This window comes from Mobula hypostoma, chromosome 30, assembly GCF_963921235.1.
Source record: "Mobula hypostoma chromosome 30, sMobHyp1.1, whole genome shotgun sequence".
Lineage (NCBI taxonomy): Eukaryota > Metazoa > Chordata > Chondrichthyes > Myliobatiformes > Myliobatidae > Mobula > Mobula hypostoma.
Window position 1 is genome coordinate 12,207,016 of NC_086126.1, and position 24,570 is coordinate 12,231,585.

At 50.6% G+C, this 24,570-nt stretch overlaps 1 protein-coding gene across 1 annotated transcript in view; it reads left to right on the forward strand.

Moving 5' to 3' along the window:
* The window catches only part of drap1 (DR1-associated protein 1 (negative cofactor 2 alpha)), a 30,520-nt gene extending 7,053 nt beyond the window's left edge, over positions 1-23,467 (forward strand). The window contains exons 2-7 of the mRNA XM_063036618.1: positions 3,574-3,646; positions 6,291-6,384; positions 7,226-7,345; positions 11,735-11,831; positions 12,516-12,595; positions 22,873-23,467. Coding sequence (XP_062892688.1) covers positions 3,574-3,646; positions 6,291-6,384; positions 7,226-7,345; positions 11,735-11,831; positions 12,516-12,595; positions 22,873-23,011 — 603 coding nt within the window. The 3' untranslated portion in view covers positions 23,012-23,467. The remainder of the gene's footprint in view (positions 1-3,573; positions 3,647-6,290; positions 6,385-7,225; positions 7,346-11,734; positions 11,832-12,515; positions 12,596-22,872) is intronic.
* The last annotated feature ends 1,103 nt before the right edge of the window (positions 23,468-24,570 follow it).

Sequence of the window (24,570 nt, forward strand, 5' to 3'; positions counted from 1 at the left end):
TGTAATTATAAACACAAGCAAGCGAAAAATGGACCAGTGCAGGGGTTCCCAACCTTTCCTGTGGCATGGACCGGTCGAGTGGTCCGTGAACCCCTGTGCTGACGTGACAATAATGAACAAAATGAGACGGATACAATTAAGAGTCAAGTCAAGTTTATTGTCATTTAACTATATACACGTATACCGTCAAACGAAACAACGTTTCTCTGAATCACAGTAGTACAATAACTTGGGAAAGTAAGAATTAAATCTCCAAATGAATTAGGTATAAATTAAGTTAAATATTGTAAGGTATGGAACAGATTAACCAGTGATACTTTGAATGTGATGCGGCAGGGAGTTCAGAAGCCTGATGGCCTGGGGGAAGAAACTGTTTCCCATCCTGACCGTTCTTGCCTTTGTGCATCGGAGTCTCCTGCCTGATGGTAGAAAGTCAAAGAGGATGCTGGATGGATGGGTGGGATCCTTGATAATACTGAGGGCCCTGCGTACACAGCTCCTGATAAACGTCCCCGATGGACGGTAGGGAGACCCCTATGATCCTCTCGGCCGTTCTCACAGTCCTTTGTAGAGACTTCCGGTCCGATGCTCGGCTGCTCCCAGACCAGATGGAGACGCAGCTTGTCAGGACACTCTCCATGGTGCTTCTGGAAAATGTGGTTAAGATGGGTGAGGGTGGGGGAGCCTCATTGCCTCAAACTCCTCAGGAAGTGGAGACGCTGCTGTGTCGCCTTTTCAGGGAGGTGATATAGAGGGACTAGGTGAGGTCGCCGTGATATGATCTCCCAGGAACTTGGTGCACTTAATTCTCTGTACGGAGGGGGCCATGCATTCGCGGAAGGAGATGGTTCGTCTGCAGCTACCCGAAACCCACAAAGAGTGCAGATTTGAGACGGTACCACCGGGAAAGGGTTGCCAGAGGGCTGATGGGCTCGGGAGTCAGACAGCAGTGGGGAAGAAGGTGTTCTTCAGTCTGGTCTTCCAGGCTTTGAGACTGCTGCATCTTCTCCCAGAAGATAGAGAAGGAGGAATGGCCAGGGCAGTGGGCATCCTCAGTGACCCTGTTCGGCCTTCCCAAGGCGGAGAGTCTCGGAATCGTCGTCTCAATGATCGGCTCGTCCGACCGCAAGTCCCTGAGGACATCATCAGGGTCTCTCCTCCGCCCGTACGAGGCATTTATCAGGAGCGCTGCGTAGGCAGGGCCCTCAGCATTACCAGTGATCCCTCCCATCCTTCCAGCCATCTCTCTGACCCCCTGCCATCAGGCAGGAGGTACATGAACAGTCAGGGTGGGAAGCAGCTTCTTCCCCCGGGCTGCAAGACGATTGAACTCTCTGCCACCACCCAGGTCTCGTCACGAAGCGCCCATAGCTTCAACTGTTTTCTATTCAACTCATATCCGAAGTGCACCGTATTAATTGTTGTAATATTGCTCTACGTGTTATGTGTGTGAGTTATACATACTGTGTTGTGCACGTTGGTCCGGAGGAATGTCTCGTTGGCGGTATACGTGGGTACAGTTGAGTGACATTAACTCTGAATAAGCGATCAGCCGTTTGCAACTGGAGTAGACCGTAGAGTGATACACCACAGGCCCTTCGGCCCACTCTCTGATACTGTACTCACTAAGTTTGTAATCAAATGCTCAAACAAACTAATGCCTTCTGCCTAGACAATGTCTACATCCTGTGCACTCGCGTGCCTGAGCACCCCTGTTGTATCTGCTTCCTCTGTCGCCCCGTGAAGTGCATTCCAAGCCCCCCCCCCGCCGTTCTCCGTATAAATCTCCTTTGAACCTGCCTCCTCGTGCCTCAAGTTGATCTCTGTCTCGAATTAGACTTTTCAACCCAGAGGGAGAAAAGATACTGGCTGACTTTTCTTTGTATGTGCTTTATAATCTTCTAAGCCCCTTCTCATAACCTGGGGTCCCTTGCTTAATGGGACGTACAAAGGTTTAGGAGCCCCCCCCCCTCAGTCTCTGCTACTTGGCTACCCATGATTGTGTCGCCAAGTTTCCATCAAACTCAATATATAAGTTTGCTGATAACACAACAATTGTAGGCCGTATCTCGGGTAATGATGAGTTTGAGTACAGAGAGAAAATTAAGAACCTGGTGGCATGGTGCGAAGACAATAACCTATCCCTCAACGTCAGCAAGACGAAGGAATTGATTGTTGACTTCAGAAGGAGTAGCGGACCGCACGACCCCCTTTACATCGGTGGTGCGCAAGTGGAACAGGTCAAAAGCTTTAAGTTCCTCGGGGTCAATATCACAAATGACCTGACTTGGTCCAACCAAGCAGAGTTCACTGCCAAGGAGGCCCACCAGCACCTTTACTTTCTGAGAAAACTAAAGAAATTTGGCCTGTCCCCTAAAACCCTCACTAATTTTTATAGATACACTGTAGAAAGCATTCTTCTAGGGTGCATCACAACCTGGTATGGAAGTTGTCCTGTCCAAGACCGAAAGAAGCTGCAGAAGATCGTGAACACGGCGCAGCACATCACACAAACCAGTCTTCCGTCCTTGGACTCAGTTTACACCGCACGCTGTCGGAGCAGTGCTGCCAGGATAATCAAGGACACGACCCACCCAGCCAACATGCTTTTCGTCCCTCTTCCCTCCGGGAGGAGGCTCAGGAGCTTGAAGACTTGTACGGCCAGATTTAGGAACAGCTTCTTTCCAACTGTGATAAGACTGCTGAACGGATCCTGACCCGGATCTGGGCCGTACCCTCCAAATATCCGGACCTGCCTCTCGGTTTTTTTTGCACTACCTATTTCCCATTTTTCTATTTTCTATTTATGATTTATAATTTAAATTTTTAATATTTACTAATTTTAACTATTTTTAATATTTAGTATTTGAATTCCAGGGAGTGGGAAGCGCAGAATCAAATATCGCTGTGATGATTGTACGTTCTAGTACCAATTGTTTGGCGACAATAAAGTATAAAGTACTTCAAGTTGTTCCACCCTCTCCCCCAGCACATGCCCTCTAATCCAGGCAGCATCCTGGTTAGCCTCTCCAAACCCTCGACAACTTCCCTGCGATGGGACGGACAGCGAGGCCTGTAGCGACGCGCTCGAGACGCTGGGGGAGCTTAGCAGGTTGGGCAGCATCTGTAGAGAGGAATAAAGAGTCGACATTTCCGGCCGAGGCTGGGAGCTGATAGGTGGAAACAGTGAAGGGTTGAAGAAGGAGGAATCTGATAGGAGAGGAGGGTGGGCAATGGGAGAAAGGGAAGGAGGTGGGGAACCAGAGAGAAGTGGTGGGCAGGTGAGGACGAGAGGGGGAGTAAGACAGGAGCCGGAATGGTTAAAGGTAATTTATTCTGGCCGACTCTTTGTTTCCCTCCGTAGACACTGCCTGATTTGCTGAGTTCCTCCATCAGCAAGCAGTGATGATCTATGGGGGGGGAATAAAGAGTTAAAAGCTTTCGGCCAAGCCCCTTTGTCGGGACTCTGAAAGAGCCCATCGATGCTGTCGCTCCACATTTCCAGTGTCTGCAGAGCCTCCTTGTGTCCCTCGCTTGTACTGACCTTGTTGGTCCATTCTGTTCCTGTTGTAGGCCAGGATAAAGAAGATCATGCAGACGGACGAAGAGATCGGAAAAGTGGCCGCCGCTGTCCCAGTGATCATCTGTATCCTCCAGAAGCCGACCCTGACGAGCCCCACAGGGCGGGGAGAACGGGCTGCTTGGGCCTTGGTTCGGGGAATTCCTCTCCCATCACCCCAGTTATCCAGTTGTCCCAGTGACACCCGATGGGCTGAGTGGCCTAATTCTGCTCCAATGTCTTGCGGTCATCCAAAGATTCCTACTGAGAAGGCCAGTCAGCACATCTGCCCTTTTCTATCCTTCTCTCTAGCCAGCCTGTGCCATCAAACCCTATCCCTTAATACTTTTTGCAGTGGAGCGAATGTTTCCCAGCGTGGGGGAGTGTAGGACCGGAGGGCACAGCCTCAGAATAGGAAGAGATGGAGGGATTTCTTTACCAGGAGGCTGGTGAATTGGCGGAATTCATTGCCACAGGCGGCACAGATTCCGGCAAAGGGCCATTCGGCCCATCTGACCCATTCTGTCCTTCACTAAGACTCTAGCCAGTCTGTGCCATAAAACCTTCATCCCTTAATACCTTTTGTAACCAGATGTCCCTCATTGATGTGCTACCATTGTCACATTTGTTAGGTCGGGGTTGCTTCATGTTTGTTTTCCTCGCTTGTAATCCAGAGGCCTTCGCTGGTAACTTAGAAACAGCCTGGGTGGCTAATAAGATGATTCAGCTCCGTTTGGATTGGTTACGACCACTATTAAAATAAGGCTTTTTGTTGGAAATCAAAATGAATAAACACAGAATGGAACAGTCCCTTCAGCCCCCGATTTTTGTGCCGACCCTTTAACCTAATCCAGCTTCAATCCAACCCTCTCTCCCGCCCCCCCATACGCCTTCATTTTTATTTCATCCATTGGCAGGGGTGTTCCATGCACCCACCACTCCATGTTTCAAAATATATATGTATTACCCCTGACATCCCCCCCGTACTTCCCTCCAATCATCTTAAAATTAGGATTTTCGACCTGAGGAAAGAGTCTGTGACTTTTGTTGTCTTGTACACCTCTGTCAAGTCACCTGAAATCCAGGCAGCGTACTGGTAAGTCTCTTCACCTTCTTTAAAGCTTCCACATCTTTCTGATAGTGAAGGGTTTCAAAACTGAGCGCTGTACTCCCAAAGGTGGTCTGGCCAGGGTTTTTAATGGAGCCGCAGCGTAACCCTTGCAGCTCTTGAACTGAACCCCCCCACCCCCCCCGACTCGTGCAGACCAACACACTCTATGCATTCGCAACCTCCCAGTCAACTTTGAAGGACGTGGACCCCGACCTCCCTCTGTTGCCCCACACTGCTAAGAACCTTGCCGTTAACTTTTTGTACTCTGACTTCCAAAAGTGAACCACCTCACACGTTTCCAGTTTGACCTCCAAACTGGGAGAAAACTACCCACAAGGATCCACGAACACGAACTGGCTGTCCCAATGGCTTGACCAACTCTCCCTCATCTCTACCCGTGAAGGTCGAGAGGGGCACAAACTCGGCTGGGCATCGTGGCACGAGCGAACACACGGCATGCAAGAGAACCCCTAGCCTCTCATATCCCTTTTGCCAATCACCTGTCCAGCTCTTGGCTCTATCCCTCCCCCTCCTGTCTTCTCCTATCATTTCGGATCTCCCCCTCTCCCTCCCACTTTCAGATCTCTTACTAGCTCTGCTTTCAGTTAGTCCTGACGAAGGGTCTCGGCCCAAAATGTCGACTGTACCTCTTCCTAGAGAGCTGCCTGGCCTGCTGCGTTCACCAGCAACTTTGATGTGTGTTGCTTGAAACTCCAGCATCTGCAGATTTCCTCGTGTTTGAGATAGACCGTCATCCCATTTTTAAGCCACTGTGGGCAAATTTCCAGACCACAACGCACAGAGTTCACCACACAACCAATCAGCAATGAGACCCCTCCCTACCTCACAAATAAGTGTCCGTAATGATGACCAATCAGCTGATTGATAAGTACCTGAAGGTCAAGCATTTGGACGACACACCGCAAGTGAGGCACCAGAAAGACATTCTGTAGTGATTAATAAACCAATTGTTTGGAATCAAATGACCTTGCCTGGTGTCTCAGGGCTGGGTGTGTCTGCACCCACACCACTCCTCTGCCAGCTGTCCCGCGGCGCTCCACTCTCGCCACTCCCAACGTCCTTTGCTCCCGCCAGATTTACACACTGGCTCTCCGCTCCACGTCGACAAGTACAGTCCTGTGCAAAGATCTAGCTATATAGATGGGCGAACGTAGAGGGGTATGGGCCTGAAACGGGCAGATAGGAACAGCTTAGGTGGGGTAGCACAGACCAGCTGGGCTGAAGGGCCATTGCCCCACTGTATAACTCTGCGATTGGGGTCCTTCAGGAGCAGAATGGAGCGATACGTGTGGTTCCTCTGGCTTTGTCATGTACTTGGCACAGTCCTGCAACTCTGGCTGGCGCCCGGGTAGCGAACAGAACCGGCCTCCTCCCACTCCGGGGATGTGGGAGATGCACACAAAGAATGCTTCCCAACAGACCACAGCTGTCAGCTCCAGACAGGGGCACAAGATAGAGTGGCGGGGTGGGGGTGGGAGGCTGTTTGGGAGGTCGCTGATGCCAAAATAGCTTGACGGTGCCAGGAGCCCCACGCCACCTCGGGCGGTCCGCGCCCAGGGAGTGAGGTCGTCGAGCAGATTTCCTTAACGTGCCGCTCAGCTCGGGCGTTGGAACTGTTCCTGGACTCCCTCCTGACGAAGGCCTGCCACGTGACCCAGTCGCGGAACGCCAAGACCATGACCACCTCGCACCTGTAAGTAAGCGGCCCGCACGTTTCCCGTTCGGCCTGGCTTCCCCCAACCCCCCCCCCCGCCCACTTGGCCTTCTCTTCAGGCTCCCAGAGCAGGAGGGCACCTCTCCCTTGTTTTGACCTATTGACTATTGAAAGGCCCAGGTAGAGCGGACATGGAGAGGATGTTGCCTATAGTGAGGGAGTCTGGGATCGGGGGCACAGCCTCAGAATGGAGGGACACCCCTTTGGAAAAGAGATGAGGAAAAATTTCTTTAGCCGGAGACTGGTGAATCTAGGGTTTTCATCGCCACAGACGGCTGTGGAGGCCAAGTCATTGGGTATATTTAAAGCAGAGGTTGATAGATTCTTGATTAATCAGGGCATCAAAGGTTACGGGGAGAAGGCAGGAGAATGGGGTTGGGAGGGATAATAAATCAACCATGATGGAATAGAGGAGCAGACTCGATGGGCTGAATGGCCTAATTCTCCTCCTATGTCTTATGATTGGAGCATGGAAGGGAGGAGAGAGGTTGGGCGGTTGCTTCAGGGACAGAAGGTTCAAATTCCAACTCAGAAGGGGAGTTTGAATTCAGTTAATTTGTGAGCACCCATCTGGTTCTTGAGGAGAGAAATTGGCCATCTTTAGCCAATCAGACCCTCCTGTGCACTCTGATTGACCTGTCACAGCAGCCAATCAATACAGGGCTGGCCAGTGGCTCCCGCCTCCCACCCAGACAAGGTCTGCACCGGTTGGAGATGGGGTGGGGAGGAGGAGGTGGCGGCGGTATGGAATCCGGTGGCTCCTGCGGATGCACGAGGCAGAGCTCCGTGCTGACGTCTCGGCCCGTTTCCCCCCCCCCAGGAAGCAGTGCATCGAGCTGGAGCAACAGTTCGACTTCCTCAAGGACCTGGTGGCCACCGTGCCGGACATGCAGGGCGAGAACGAGGACGTCCACATGGAAGGGGACAAGGTGCCTCGCAGGTGAGTCCCGCCCGACCGTCCGCCGGGGCGCAGGCTTGAGAGGGCTCCCCTCCGTTGCAGAGTTGCGCCTCGGCGTAGGGTGAGGGGCAGTCTGGTAGGCTTCCTCCTCCGTTCCATTCCCCACCCCTCCAGCCGTGTGTGAGTTGATGTCCCACTGGTGTTCCATTCAGATGTAAATTTATGAATCACACGCACATCCAGACATAGGGTGAAATGTGTCGTTTGCGTTAACAACCAACCCAACCCAAGGACGTGCTGGGGGGCGGGGGCAGCCTGCGAGTGTAGTCACACATTACTGCGCCAACGTAGCATACCCACTATTCTCGGCCAGAGTAGCAACAATGACAAAACAGGCCCCTTTGCGAACGCCCCCCCCCAACACGATACAGCCTCTCCCCTCTCCATACACATCCCCTTGCTCTCATGCTCTCTTCTCATTCCTGCCATCAGAGAGGAGGTACAGGAGCCAGAAGACTCAAATTCTCAAGAAGAGCTTCTTCCCCTCCGCCATCAGACTTCTGGACGCCCATCGAGCCAGGTCACGGACACAGCCCCACTCTGTCTGCCCTTGTACCATCTGCTCTCGGAATAAGGCTTTCCATTCCAGAACAACTGTGGTGTCCGCCTCCTCCAAAGAGAGGGGCTTCTCTTCCCCCACCATCGCCGCTGCCCTCAACTGCACCTCTTCTGCTTCGCGCGTGCCTGCCGCTCACCCCATCCTCCCGCCACCCTGCCCGAGATACGGTTCCTCTTGCCCTCCCCTACCACCCCACCATCCTCTGCGTCCAGCACGTAATTCTCCGTAACTTCCACCATCAAGCACGTCTTCCCTCCCCTCCCGCTTCCCGCTTTCCATAGGGATCGCTCCCCGCGCGGCTCCCTTATCCATTCGTCCCCCCCCCACCGATCTCCCTCCTGGCACTAATCCCTGCAAGCGGAACGAGTGCCACACCTGCCCCTTCACCCCCTCCCTCACTACCATCCAGGGCCCCAAACAGTCCTTCCCGGTGAGGCGACACTTCACCTGTGAGTCTGTTGGGGTAATTTACTGTGTTCGGTGCTGTCAGTGTGGCCTCCTGTATATCGGTGAGACCTGACGTAGATTGGGAGACCTCTTTGCCGAGTATCTACTCTCCGTCCGCCAGGATTAGTGGGATCTCCTAGTGCCCACCAATTCCAATTCTACTTTCCATTCCGATATGTCCATCCATGGCCTTCTCTACTGTCGCGACGAGGCCACACTCAGGTTGGAGGAGCAACACCTCATATTCCGTTTGGGTAGCCTCCAACCTGATGGCATGAACATTGATTTCTCGAACTTCTGGTAATGGCCACCCCCTCTCTACTTCACCATTTCCCATTACAGTTCCCTCTCTCACCTTATCTGCATACCGGCCCATCACCTCCCTCTGGTGCTCCTCCCCCTCCCTTTCTTCAATGGCCTTCTGTCCTCGCCTGTCAGATTCCCCTTCGTAGAACATAGAAAGCTTACAGCACAATACAGGCCCTTCGGCCCCACAATGCTGTGCTGGACATGTCCTCACTTTAGAAATGACCCAGGGTTACCCATAGCCCTCTGTTTCTCTGAGCTCCATGCACCCGTCCAGGAGTCTCTTAAAAGACCCTATTGTATCAGCCTCCACCACCGCTGCCGGCAGCCCATTCCACACACTCGCCACTATCTGTGTAAAAAAACTTACCCCTGACGTCTCCTCTGTACCTACTTCCAAGCACCTTAGAACTGTGCCCCCTTCTCTTCTGGTTACCTGCCTATCAGCTCCCCCTGGTGCCCCTCCACCTTCCCTTTCTCCCACGGTCCACTCTCCTCTCCTATCAAATTCCTCCTCCTTTTCCATCCATCACCTCCCAGCTCTCACTTCACCCCCCCCAGCTACTTCCCCCCCCCTCGCCTGGTCCCTCATATCACCTGTGAACTTGTACTCCTTCCCCTCCCCCTCCCACCTTCTTACTCGGGCATCTTCCCCCTTCCTTTGCAGCCCTGATGTGGGGCGATGGCCCGAAACGTCGCCTGTTTATTCCCCTGCGTTGATGCTGCCTGACCTGCTGAGTTCCTCCAGTGTTTTGCTTGTGTTGCTCCGGATTTCCAGCAACACTGCAGACAGCTGTATCCAGAGCAGAAATGATGGGAGTCCTTCTCCAGACCTTTATCACTTCCACCAGTCTTTACTTCACCCTCCTCCTCCTGTCCCTATCACCCGCCACCTTGTACTACTTCCTCCTCTCCCCCCACCTTCTTACTCTGGCTTCTCATCTTCCTCTCCAGTCTCAACCTGCGACTGTTTACTCTTTTCCATAGGCCTGCTGAGTTCCTCCAGCGTTTTCTGTATTTTACTATAATTCATCGTTACTTTTGTGTATATTGCAGTGTCCTGCTGTCTCACAACAACTAATTGCACAACGTGTGCCAGTGATACTAAACCTGACTCGGATTCTCACCCGGAAAGCCGAGGCTGGAGGGGCAGGAGCTGTTCTGAAAACGCTGAGCATCCAGCCGCCAGGCTCCTGTACCTCCTCCCAGACGACACGCGCAAGGTGCTGGCGGACCTCAGCCGGTCCGACAGCGTCTGCCGAGGCGAGCGGACAGTCGGCGTTCCGGGCCGCGATCCTTCATCGGGCCCGAGACGTCGACCGGTTTATCCTTCCCCTCGGAGGCTGCCTGACCTGCTGAGCCCCACCGGCATTTTGTGGATCATTTCCGGATCTCCAACGTCTGCAGAACCTCTTCTGTTCCTGTAGTAATGAGAAGAGGGCATGTCCCAGGTGGTGAGCCTCCTGGAGGATGGATGCCAACGACTTGAGGCGCTGTCTGGTGAAGATGTCCTCGATGGTAGGGGAGGTGGGGGGGGGAGGGTGTGCCGGTGATGGATCTGGCTGAGGCGGCAACCCCCTGCAGCCCCTTTCGATCCCGTGCTTTGGAGCCTCCGTCCCAGACGGTGATGTGACCAGGCAGAATGCTCTCCTCGGTACATCCGATTAAAGAGAAACAGCTACGGTCTTTGACCTCTCAGATTCAGGTTTATTCTATCGCATGTGCATCGAAACGTTCGGCCTGACGCATTGTTCTTCATTAATAAATAGCCCCCCTGAGAGTGCGGTGGGGGTGAGTCGGGGGGTCACCAGTGCAGCACCCCCACAATGTTTGAAGTTTCACAGTACATTTAATCTCAGGGTATACAGCCAGAAATTCGTCCTCTTCATCACGGACACCCATGAGACAAAGACACCCTGTAAAACGTTACCGGGGGGCTGCGGGCACCTCCCCTTCCCTTCGCACAAGCAGACCCCCACCCCCAGCTGCACCAGCAGAAGCAACAATCCACCTCCCCCCGCCCCCCCCCCCCTCCAGGGCGCCAGGCGAGTCCGCGGCAGAAGCCCCAGAGTACCGCAAACCAGCACTTCGGTATCACAGGGAGGCGCGTTCCGTCGCCAACGAGAGAGAGAGGGAGGTCCTTGCCGTCACAACGAGAGCCGGAGACCCGCAGTCCGCGGTTCCGATGGCACAGTGTCTTCCCCCCGTTGGTTCTGCGAGCACCCTCCGGATCGGGGACCGTCTCCCCCGTGTCCCCGCTGCCTGACGGGCCCAGGGTCCACAGAACTGGGCACTGAAGGAGGGTGGGACTAGCCACCATCTGCTGAGGTGGGCTACTGCTCAGGGCCAAAGTCGTTGTCGTCGTGGCTGTCCCTCGAGGTCAGGGATGATGGTCTTCGTTCCGTACGGAGCAAAGACGCCTGTGCGTGTCGTTGTTCAACGTGTACTTGATGTTGCACTCCAAGAAGCACACGATACTTCCCAAATCAACCAACTGATCCCAATGGCATGGAAACCACGACGACTGGAGCTGCTGGATTTGTTGCAGCCTCCATCCTCCTTCACAGCCGTTGAGTTCGAAGTGACTTCGTCCATCTGTTCCACCGTTGAGGTCTTGGTTGGATTGTTCTCTGTCAGGGACCTCACCCTCGACCTTACCGCCATGGGTGACCCTACCAGGAGCATAGCTCCAGACGGCATCGCTCTCGGGATCCCAGGACCACACAAGCTTCTCCACCACGACAAGGTGACGATCCACAGAGAAGACAGGATCAAAGGAAGCTGCAGAGAGTTCTAAAATTAGTCAGCACTATCACTGGAACCAGCCTCCATAATATCCTAGACACCTACAAGGAGCGGTGCCTCAAGATGGCGTCACATGTCATTAGGGACCCCTCTATCACCCAGGATGTGCCATCTTCTCATTGCTACCATCAGGAAGGAGCTGCTGCAAAGTTAGCAAGTTTCCCAACACATGCCGGTGATATTTAACCTGACTCTTGATTGTGATGGGAAGGAATGCTGTGTGCAATGCTAAGCTCATCTCCCTGCTGTTTCAGGGGTCGGAAGCCCGGAATGGGTCGCAGGAACGCCAACGGAGGGGCCGGAGCGAAAGGGAAGGACAAGAAGCAATCCAGCACGGAATCGGAACAGGAGGTGAGCAGTCCCGACTGCGGCTTCTTCCCCCCCTTCCTCCCCTCTCCTCGGACGCTGCCTGACCTGCCTCCCTCCCTCCCAGCACTTTGTGTGCGTTGATCCCAATTCCCAGCCCCTGCAGTCCCCGTTGTGCGAGTGTCCGTCCGTGGCGCCCCGCGACCCAATCCCATTCTGGTCTGACGCACTCCGGCCTGGCCTGACCCCCGCCAATCTGATCCAGTCGGCTCCACTCCACTCCAGAAACTGAGACGGGAGACTGGGGGCTTTGCCCGGGACAGTGTCAGTGCTCATCGTGGCCGGTGGTATGGCTGCATGAGGAGACGCTCCTGGAATAATAGTGGAGGCAAATCGCACGGTCACTGTGTCCCTCTTGAGAGTGTGACCCCTACTCTCACATATCTCTGATCCCCAGCACGCACACATACAACACGACTGCCGGGCTCGATCAACTGGGGAAGTAGGCCAAGGGTCTGGATCGGAGGGTAAGTCTGCCGCAGTTACGGCGACTGGCTGGGCAGACAGTGGGGTTGTGACATCCGCGGAGGTCCGATGCTCCCCGTCGGTCTGCAGCCTGCCACTCCGATGACCCGCCCGGCAGAACCGCCGATCCGCTGGGTGCCGGCCGGGGGGGGGAGAAACGAGGCCCGCTCTCAGCCCAGCCCCTCTGCTTGCTCCCTCCCACAGGACGAGTCGGAGGACAGCGAGACGGATGAGGAGGAAGCCTCCCGTTCCAGCGTCGACAAGGCCGGGGACCAGATCCGGAGGTTAGTGGTTGCCCTGACCTGCCTTCACTTCCCCCCCACCTCACCTCCAAAAGACCAGGCAAGCCCTAGGCTCCGTCTTGGGCCTGTGCCACCTTGGCAGATTCTGCTTCCCGCCGACAGTCTCTACCCTGGGAGGGAGAGCAGCAGCAGGCTGTCTGCTCGTTTAATTACGTGGGGGGGGGTGGTGCGTTAGGCGTTAACATCGGCGATTCCGGGTTCAATTCCCGCCATTGTCTGCGAGTACATTCTCCCCGGGACCCTGTGGGTTTCCTCCCACGATCCAAAGGGCAGGGTTAGTGAGTTGTGGGCAGGCTTCGTTGACACTGGAAGCGTGGCGCCACTCGCGGGCTGCCCCCGCTTCCTCGTGTTGGTCGCTGGTGCAGATGGCGCATTCCGCTTTGCGGTTCGGTGGTCCGACGCGCACGTGACAGATAAAACTGATTTATCTCATTCAGAGTCTCTTAAGGAACAGCACAGGAGCCGGCCATTCGGACCACAACATTGTGCTGCTCCAGCTGAAATGTAAATTCAATACCTAAACACTCGTCCCTCGCACTTACACAATGTCTCCCCCCTTCCCCACCTTCTTACTCTGCCTTCTCGTCATTCTTTCCAGTCATTTGGTCTCAGCCCAAAATGTCGACCGTTTACTCTTTAACTCAGATGCTGCCTGACCTGCTGAGTTGCTCCAGCGTTTTGTGTGTGTTGCTTGGATCTCCAGCATCTGCAGATTTTCTCTTGTTTGTGACAGTGACGAACTATTGCAATTTTCCCCAAATACAAGAAAACCAAAGCTACGCACACACAACATGCTGCAGGAACACGGCAGTTTGCCCTTCTCAGCAAGTCTGTAATCTCTTGTCCAAAACCACCTTGCACCCTGTCAGGTTGTCCCTAATATCCTCAATAGATACACACCTGAAATAACACCACAATGTCCTGAAGTGGGAAGGAGAACAGCCAGAGGTCGTGGTACATATTGGTACCAACGACATAGGTAGGAAAATCCTGAAAGCAGACCACAGGGAGTTAGGAAGGAAGCTGAGAAGCAGGACCACAAAGGTTGTAATCTTCGGATTACTGCCTGTGCCACGTGACAGTGAGTATAGGAATAGAGTGAGATGGAGGATAAATATGTGGCTGAGGGATTGGAGCTGGGATTCAGATTTCTTGATCATTGGGACCTCCTTTTGGGGCAGGCGTGACCTTTACAAAAAGGATGGGTTGCACTTGAATCCCAGGGGGACCAATATCCTGGCGGGGAAGTTTGCTAAGGCTATTGGGGAGAGCTTAAACTAGAATTGCTGGGGGGGTTTGGAACCGAACTGAAGAGACAAAGGAAGAGGCGGTTCGCTCACAAATAGAGAAAGCTTGTAGACAGTGTGAAAGGGAGGATAGGCAGGTGATAGAGAAGGATAGAGATGTGTCTATTTTAATGCGAGGAGTATTATGAACAAAGCAGATGAGCTTGGAGTGTGGATCAGTTCTTGGAGCTATGATGTTGCGGCCATTACAGAGACTTGGATGGCTCAGGGGCAGGATTGGTTACTTCGAGTACCAGGCTTTAGGTGTTTCACAAAGGACAGGGAGGGAGGCAAAAGAGGTGGAGGTGTGGCACTGTTGATCAGAGATAGCGTTACGGCTGCAGAAAAGGAGGAAGTCATAGAGGGATTGTCCACAGAGTCACCGTGGGTGGAAGTTAGAAACAGGAAGGGATCAATAACTCTACTGGGTGCTTTTTATAGACCACACAATAGTAACAGGGACATCAAGGAGCAGAGAGGGAGACAGATTCTGGAAAGGGTTGTTGTGGGAGATTTTAATTTCCCAATATCGATTGGCATGTCCCTAGAGCGAGAGGGGTTTAGATGGGGTGGAGTTTGTTAGGTGTGTTCAGGAAGGTTTCTTGACACAATATGTAGATAAGCCTACAAGAGGAGAGGCTGTACTTGATCAGGTATTGGGAATTAACCTGGTCAGGTGTCAGACTTCTCAGTGGAAGAGTATTTTGGAGATAGTGATCACAATTCTGCCTCCTTTACCATAGAATTGGAGAGGGATAGGAACAGACAAGTTAGGAAAGCGTTTAATTGGAGTAAGGGGAAATATGAGGCTATCAGGCAGGAACTTGGAAGCTTAAATTGGGAGCAGATGTTCTCAGGGAAATGTACGGCAGAAATGCAGCAAATGTTCAGGGGATATTTGCATGGAGTTCTGCGTAGGTACGTTCCAATGAGATGGAGAAAGAATGCTATAGAAACATAGAAACATAGAAAATAGGGGCAGGAGTAGGCCATTCGGCCCTTCGAGCCTGCACCGCCATTCAGTATGATCATGGCTGATCATCCAACTCAGAACCCCGCCCCAGCCTTCCCTCCATACCCCCTGACCCCTGTAGCCACAAGGGCCATATCTAATTCCCTCTTAAATATAGCCAATGAACTGGCCTCAACTGTTTCCTGTGGCAGAGAATTCCACAGATTCACCACTCTCTGTGTGAAGAAGTTTTTCCTACTCTCGGTCCTAAAAGGCTTCCCCTCTATCCTCAAGCTGTGGCCCCTCGTTCTGGACTTCCCCAACATCGGGAACAAGCTTCCTGCATCTAGCCTGTCCAATCCCTTTAGGATCTTATACGTTTCAATCAGATCCCCCCTCAATCTTCTAAATTCCAACGAGTACAAGCCCAGTTCATCCAGTCTTTCTTCATATGAAAGTTCTGCCATTCCAGGAATCAATCTGGTGAACCTTCTTTGTACTCCCTCTATGGCAAGGATGTCTTTCCTCAGATTAGGGGACCAAAACTACACACAATACTCCAGGTGTGATCTCACCAAGGCCTTGTACAACCGCAGTAGTACCTCCCCGCTCCTGTACTTGAATCCTCTCGCTATAAATGCCAGCATACCATTCACCTTTTTCACCGTCTGCTGTACCTGCATGCCCACTTTCAATGACTGGTGTATAATGACACCCAGGTCTCGTTGCACCTCCCCTTTTCCTAATCGGCCACCATTCAGATAATAATCTGTTTTCCTATTTTTGCCACCAAAGTGGATAACTTCACATTTATCTACATTAAATTGCATCTGCCATGAATTTGCCCACTCACTCAACCTATCCAAGTCACCCTGCATCCTCTTAGCATCCTCCTCACAGCTAACACTGCCACCCAGCTTCGTGTCATCCGCAAACTTGGAGATGCTGCATTTAATTCCCTCATCCAAGTCATTAATATATATCGTAAACAACTGGGGTCCCAGCACTGAGCCCTGCGGTACACCACTAGTCACTGCCTGCCATTCTGAAAAGGTCCCGTTTATTCCCACTCTTTGCTTCCTGTCTGCTAACCAATTCTCCACCCACACCAATACCTTACCCCCAATACCGTGTGCTTTAAGTTTGCACACTAATCTCCTGTGTGGGACCTTGTCAAAAGCCTTTTGAAAATCCAAATATACCACATCCACTGGTTCTCCCCTATCCACTCTACTAGTTACATCCTCAAAAAATTCTATGAGATTCGTCAGACATGATTTTCCTTTCACAAATCCATGCTGACTTTGTCCTATGATTTTACCGCTTTCCAAATGTGCTGTTATCACATCCTTGATAACTGAGTCCAGCAGTTTCCCCACCACCGACGTTAGGCTAACCGGTCTATAATTCCCCGGTTTCTCTCTCCCTCCTTTTTTAAAAAGTGGGGTTACATTAGCCACCCTCCAATCCTCAGGAACTAGTCCAGAATCTAACGAGTTTTGAAAAATTATCACTAATGCATCCACTATTTCTTGGGCTACTTCCTTAAGCACTCTAGGATGCAGACCATCTGGCCCTGGGGATTTATCTGCCTTCAATCCCTTCAGTTTACCTAACACCACTTCCCTACTAACATGTATTTCACTCAGTTCCTCCATCTCACTGGACCCTCTGTCCCCTACTATTTCTGGAAGATTATTTATGTCCTCCTTAGTGAAGACAGAACCAAAGTAATTATTCAATTGGTCTGCCATGTCCTTGCTCCCCATAATCAATTCACCTGTTTCTGTCTGCAGGGGACCTACATTTGTCTTTACCAGTCTTTTCCTTTTTACATATCTATAAAAGCTTTTACAGTCCATTTTTATGTTCCCTGCCAGTTTTCTCTCATAATCTTTTTTCCCCTTCCTAATTAAGCCCTTTGTCCTCCTCTGCTGAACTCTGAATTTCTCCCAGTCCTCAGGTGAGCCACTTTCTCTGGCTAATTTGTATGCTTCTTCTTTGGAATTGATACTATCCCTAATTTCTCTTGTCAGCCACGGGTGCACTACCTTCCTTGATTTATTCTTTTGCCAAACTGGGATGAACAATTGTTGTAGTTCATCCATGCAACCTTTAAATGCTTGCCATTGCATATCCACCGTCAATCCTTTAAGTGTCATTTGCCAGTCTATCTTAGCTAATTCACGTCTCATACCTTCAAAGTTACCCCTCTTTAAGTTCAGAACCTTTGTTTCTGAATTAACTATGTCACTCTCCATCTTAATGAAGAATTCCACCATATTATGGTCACTCTTACCCAAGGGGCCTCTCACAACAAGATCGCTAATTAACCCTTCCTCATTGCTCAAAACCCAGTCCAGAATAGCCTGCTCTCTAGTTGGTTCCTCTACATGTTGGTTCAAAAAACCATCCCGCATACATTCCAAGAAATCCTCTTCCTCAGCACCTTTACCAATTTGGTTCACCCAATCTACATGTAGATTGAAGTCACCCATTATAACTGCTGTTCCTTTATTGCACACATTTCTAATTTCCTGTTTAATACCATCTCCGACCTCACTACTACTGTTAGGTGGCCTGTACACAACTCCCACCAGCGTTTTCTGCCCCTTAGTGTTACGCAGCTCTACCCATATCGATTCCACATCTTCCCGGCTTGTGTCCTTCCTTTCTATTGCGTTAATCTCTTCTTTAACCAGCAACGCCACCCCACCTCCCCTTCCTTCATGTCTATCCCTCCTGAATATTGAATATCCCTGAACGTTGAGCTCCCATCCCTGGTCACCCTGAAGCCATGTCTCTGTGATCCCAACTATATCATATTCATTAATAACAATCTGCACTTTCAATTCATCCACCTTATTACGAATGCTCCTTGCATTGACACACAAAGCCTTCAGGCGCTCTTTTACAACTCTCTTAGCCCTTATACAATTATGCTGAAAAGTGGCCCTTTTTAATGCTTGCCCTGGATTTGTCGGCCTGCCACTTTTACTCTTCTCCTTAGTACTTTTTGCTTCTACCCTCACTTTACACCCCTCTGTCTCTCTGCACTGGTTCCCATCCCCCTGTTGTGAACTAACCTCTTTAATTTGATTCCCACCCCCCAACCATTCTAGTTTATAGTACAGGAACTGTGGTGTACAAAGGCTGTTGTAAATCTAGTCAGGATGAAAAGAAAAAACTTAACGAAAGGTTCAAAAAACTAGGTAATGATAGAGATGTAGAAGATTATAAGGCTAGCAGAAAGGAGCTTAAGAAAGAAATAAGAAAAGGCCGAAGGGGCCATGAGAAGGCCTTGGCGGACAGGATTAAGGAAAACCCTGGGGCATTCTACAAGTATGTGAAGAACAAGAGGATAAGACGTGAGAGATTAGGACCAATCAAATGTGACAGTGGAAAAGTGTGTATAGAACTGGAGGAAATAGCAGAGGTACTTTATGAATACTTTGCTTCAGTATTAACTACGAAAAAGGATCTTGGCAATTGCAGGGATGACTTACAGCGGACTAAAGAGCTTGAGCATGTGGATATTAAGGAAGAGGATGTGCTGGAGCTTTTGGAAAGCATCAAATTGGATAAGTCACTGGGTCCAGATGAGATGTACCCCAGGCTACTGTGGGAGGCGAGGGAGGAGATTGATGAGCCTCTGGTGATGATCTTTGCATCATCAATGGGGACAGGAGAGGTTCAGGAAGATTGAAGGGTTGCAGCTGTTGTTCCCTTATTCAAGAAGGGGAGTAGAGATAGCCCAGGAAATTATAGACCAGTGAGTCTTACTTCAGTGGTTGGTAAGTTGATGAAGAAGATCCTGAGAGGCAGGATTTATGAACATTTGGAGATGAATAATATGATTAGGAATAGTCAGCATGGCTTTGTCACGGCAGGTTGTGCCTTACGAGCCTGATTGAATTTTTTGAGGATGTGACTAAACACATTGATGAAGGTAGAGCAGTAGATGTAGTGTATATGGATTTCAGTAAGGCATTTGACAAGGTACCCCATGCAAGGCTTATTGAGAAGGTAAGGAGACATGGGATCCAAGGGGACATTGCTTTGTGGATCCAGAACTGGCTTGCCCACAGAAGGCAAAGAGTGGTTGTAGACGGGTCATATTCTACATGGAGTCTGGTCACCAGTGGTGTGCCTCAGGGATCTGTTCTGGGACACCTTATCTTCGTGATTTTTATAAATGACCTGGATGAGGAAGTGGAGGGATGGATTAGTAAATTTGCTGATGACACAAAGGTTGGGGGTGTTGTGGATAGTGTGGAGGGCTGTCAGAGTTTACAGTGGGACATTGATAGGATGCAAAACTGGGCTGAGAAGTGGCAGATGGAGTTCAACCCAGATAAGTGTGAGGTGGTTCATTTTGGTAGGTCAAATATGATGGCAGAATATAGTATTAATGGTAAGACTCTTGACAGTGTGGAGGATCAGAGGGATCTTGGGGTCTGAGTCCATTGGACACTCAAAGCTGCTGCGCAGGTTGACTCTGTGGTTAAGAAGGCATGTGGTGCATTGGCCTTCATCAATCGTGGGACTGAGTTCAGGAGCCGAGAGGTAAGGTTGCAGCTATATTGGACCCTGGTCAGACCCCACTTGGAGTACTGTGCTCAGTTCTGGTCGCCTCACTGCAGGAAGGATATGGAAACTATAGAAAGGGTGCAGAGGAGATTTACAAGGAGGTTGCCTGGATTGGGGAGCATACCTTATGAGAATAGGTTGAGTGAACTCGGCCTTTTCTCCTTGGAACGATGGAGGATGAGAGATGACCTGATAGAGGTGTACAAGATGATGAGAGTCATTTTATTGTGTGGATATTCAGAGCCTCTTTCCCAGGGCTGAAATGGCTAGCACGAGAGGGCACAGTTTTAAGGTGCTTGGAAGTAGGTACAGAGGGGATGTTAGGGGTAAGTTTTTACGTAGAGAGTGGTGAGTGCGTGGAATGGGCTGCCGGCGACGGTGGTGGAGGCAGATACGATAGTGTTTTTAAGAGGCTGCTGGATAGGTATGTGGAGCTTAGATTAATAGAGGGCTATGGGTAACCTGAGGTAATTTCTAAGGTAAGGACACGTTCGGCACAGCATTGTGGGCCGAAGGGCCTGTATTGTGCTGTAGGTTTTCTGTTTGTATGAGCCGTCACTTTTCTCCCCCACCGATGTCCTAACCATTTTACTCACGTTCAGACCTTTCTCCTGTTGTTTATAAATCAAACGCCCTACCTGAGGCATTTTGCTGATTTTAGTTTACCAATCTCCTTCAGAATAGCCAGAGAACATAGAGTACAGCATAACAGGCCATTTGGCCGTCAATGTTGTGCTATCCCAGCTAAAAGGCAAATCCAAAACACCCAAACACTAATCCCTCCTACCTACACCGTGTCCACATCCCTCCATCTTCCTCACATCCATGTGCCTATCCCAACGTCTCTTAAAAGCCTCTAGTGTACTTGCCTGTCCCACCATATCAGACATCACCACTCTCTGAGTAAAACACTTACCCCTCACATCCCCCCCACTCACCTTCAATGCATGCCCTCTGGCATTAGACATTTCAACCCTGGGAAACAGATACTCTCTCTCCACTCTACCTATGCCCCTCATAATCTTGTAATCCTCTATCAGATCTCCCTTCGGCCTCCGACGCTCCAGAGAAAACAGCCCAAGTTTGTCCAGCCTCTCGTGATAGCACACGCTCTCTAAACCAGGCAGCATCAGGTTTAATATCACCAGCATTGGTCGTGAAATGTGTTGTCTTTGTGACAGCAGTGCAATGTAATACATAATAGAAAAAACTCAATTACAGTAAGTACACATATATTAAATTAAGTAGTGCAAAAATAGAAATTTAAAAAGTGGTGAGGTCGTATTCGTGGGTTCATTGTCCATTCAGAAGTCGGATGGCAGAGGGGAAGAAGCTGTTCCTGAATTGCTGAGTGTGTGTCTTCAGGCTCCTGTACCTCCTCCCTGATGGTAGCAATGAGAAGAGGGCATGCCCTGGGTGGTGGGGGTCCTTAATGATGGATGCCGACTTCCTGAGGCACTGCTCCTTGAAGATGCCCTGGGTACTGCAGTGGCTCGTGCCCATGATGGAGCTGACTGAGTCCTGAACTCCTTTTCTGCACTCTGTCTGAAGCCTCAACGTCCTTCCCGTAGTGGGGCGACCAGAACTGGACGCAATACTCCAGATGTGGCCTGACCAGAGCTTTATAAAGCTGCGGGTCATCCGACGAAAATCAGAAACCCTTCGAGTGAATCACTTTTGATCCTACTGCTAATTCCATCCGCAAAAATAGTTGGAAATTTTTTTTTCTTCTTCAGCAAATCCATGTTGATTTGCCCGTACATGCTGGATTTTAGAAGAATGGAGTTGGGGGAGGAGAGATTTTTATTGAAACCTATAAAATATTTGAAAGGTCTAGATGGAATGGATATGGAGAGGATATTTCCTGTAGTGCAGGGGTCCCCAACCTTTTCTGCACTGCGGACCGGTTTAATATTAACAATATTCTTGCGGACCGGCCAACCCGGGGGGGGGTGGGGGGTTAGGGTTGCCAACGTACAAGAGTAGCAGTCAAATACGTTGTGTTTACCCCGAGAAAGACTACAATGACCATGAAGCCTTGCGCGGGCACCAGTGCGCATGCGTAAATATGTGCCGATTTTTTTAAAAATCGTTTTTGGCAATTCTGTTCGGTGGCGGGGGGTGTTAATCCCGACCGGAATATAGGTGATAAATGGCTAATACACTCAATTTTGTTTCTAAAAGGCTTTATCTAACAAATTTAGTATTAAACACATAGCACATATTTTCCTCGCATGAATATAGTGATAAGTCAATTATCAGGGGAGCTTGAAGTAAGTGTTGAACAAACTTCCAGTAGAAGTGGTAGAGGGAGGTTCGATATTATCACTTAAATTTAAAGTGGACAGCTATATGGACAGGAAAGGAATGGAGGGTTATGGGCTGAGTGCAGGTCGATGGGACGAGGTGAGGGTAGTGTTCAGCACGGACTAGAAGGGCAGAGATGGCCTGTTTCCATGCCGTAATTGTTATATGGTTATATAAGTCATTTATTATAGCATCATAATGTTTTAAGTAATGTTTGGATATTAAACACACCGCATATTTTCCTCGTATGAACATATAAAATCATTGCAACGCACCAATATCGCTGAATCAGTGGGAGCCCTGGGCTGAATACTTGTTTCCCTGCAACAAGACGGTCCTATCGAGGGGTGATGGGAGACAGCGATACTCGAAGGGGGTTCCTTATGTCCAGTCTATTCCGCAATTTAGTTTCCGTTACATTCATTGCAGAGATATGTTGGAAATGGAAGCAACGTTTTCAGTGCTTTCGTGGCTACCTCAGGATATTTAGCCTTGACTTTGATCCAGAATGCCGGCAGAGATGTTATGTCAAACATAGTTTTCAGCCCGCCGTCATTTGCAAGCTCGAGGAGTTGATCTCCTTCCCGCGCTGACACGGATGACGCGTGTGTAATGACCTCACGTGTGTTCAAGCTCAACAGTGGCCGTGACGGGGAATGAGGAAAGGTGCAGCTGATTCCTATAGCCAAATCATATTGTTTCCTCGCAGCCCGGTAGCGCATGCCTTGCGGCCCGGTGGTTGGGGACCGCTGCTATAGTGGGGTGCCTAGGACCAGAGGCCACAGTCGCAGAATAGAGGGGTGTCCCTTTAGAATGGAAATGAGGAGCAATCTCTTTAGCCAGGGAGTGACAAATCTGTGGAATTCATTGCCTCCGGCGGCCGTGGAGGGGGAGTCATTTGATACTTTTTAAGCGGAGGCTGTTAGGTTCTTGATTAGTAAAAGGCATCAAAGGTTACAAGGAGAATGGGATTGGGATGGATAGTAAAGCAGCCATAGTGGAGCAGACTCGATGGGCCGAATCTCCTTTGACCTGCGGTCTAGCACCTCTGCGTGTATGTGCAGTAGACGTGACCTTGAAGGCGCCCAGTAGGCCTTAACGCGCTTTTCCATTGTCTGTTGCAGCCCTGAACCCGTCTTCAGCAGCCCCCCACCAGTGCTGCCCACCCCCATGTTTGCACAGGCAACGAACACCCTGTCGATGCCCGCTCCTGTCCTGATGACCAGCAGTCAAGATGGCGAGGATGAAGATTACGACTCTTAGCTCTGGGTTTATGTTGTCTTTTACCGGGTGGGTAGCCAGAATTTTATTCCCAGTGCGAGTGGGTGTGTACGTGTACGTATGTCCAACGCCCCCCCACCTCCCCAAGAGATTATTTTCATATCGCCTCATTTTATTTTAATTTGGATTCACCCTCGCCATCCCCTCTCCCCACACACTCAAGTTTTAGTTGCCGCTCCTGAGATGCAGTTCTTAATTCGTTTTACCCCCCTCGTCGTGTCTGTGTGCGCACAGAAATCACCCGTACCCTCCGGAGTAAATGGCCCTTCCTCCTCAGAGAGAGGCTGCGGCGGGTGGTGGGGGGGGGTGTAGGGAGTGGGCTTGGGGAGCCGGGTTTCGAAACAAAGGCATTTACCCCCGATGTTGAGTTGGCCATTACTTTTTTTTTAATTTTTAACTTTAGTAATGTGCAGAATAAAGTTTGGAATAAAGTAAATTCGTCCTAAATCGTTTGCCCTGCTTGTTATTTCTCTCTCTCTCTCTCTCTGGATTTTCCCAGCGGTGACTCCCACCCCCTTCCCCGGCACGTGCTAATTGCAGTGGGGCGGCCATTTAGCGTCGATTTCTCACCGCAGGCGTCCTGTGATCGTGTTCCTGCTCCCCTCCCCTCTGCCGCTGGTCCTCCACGAGGATTCGGTTGGCATTTTGTGGCGTCACTGTCCCAGAGAGGGGCAGGAAGGGGAACTACCCACAGGAGACTGTGCAGATGCTGGAAAGCTGGAGTACACTGGCAAAAAATGCTGGAGGAACTCGGCAGATCTAATGGAGAGGAACAGGCAGTCAACATGCACGGCTGCAACCCTTCATCAGTCTTGCCTCTGACATGCTTAACGTCCAGCCACCTTAAAATTCTGCCCCCCCGGCTGTCCCGGGGGAAAGTCCACCCTATCTCCACTCAGTCGTCACTCTGTTCGGTTCACCTGCTTGTTAACGCGAATATCCAATCAGCCAATCGGCACAGCAACTCAATACAGATCTTCAGTTGTTGTTCAGACCAAACATCAACATGTGAAAAAAATGTGATTTTTTTCCCCCCCCCACGTACAATGTTCACTACGCTAACATGCTGCCCAGGCGGGGTGGTTTGGGTATCTCAGAAACTGCTGTTCTGGGATTTCCATGCACAACCGTCTCTAAGGGTTTACAGAGAATGGTGAGTTACACAAAAATAAACCCAGTGAATGGCCTTATGTTCAAATTGCCTTGTCAATGAGAGAGGTCAGAGGAGAATGGCCAGACTGGTTCAAGCTGACAGGAAGGTGACAGTAACTCAGATAACCACACGTTACTACAGTGGGGTGCAGAAGAGCATCTCTGAACACAGGACGTGTCGAACCTTGAAGTGGATGGGCGACAGCACCAGATGACCACAAACATGCCCTCAGGGGCCTCTATTATTAGGTACAGGAGGTACTGTACCCAATAAAGTGGCCACTGAGTGTATTACAGCAAATAAGACTCACAACACGCTGGAGGAACTCAGCAGATTGGGCAGCATCCGTGGCAACGTTTCGGGCCGGAGCCCTTCCTCAGGACTGTAG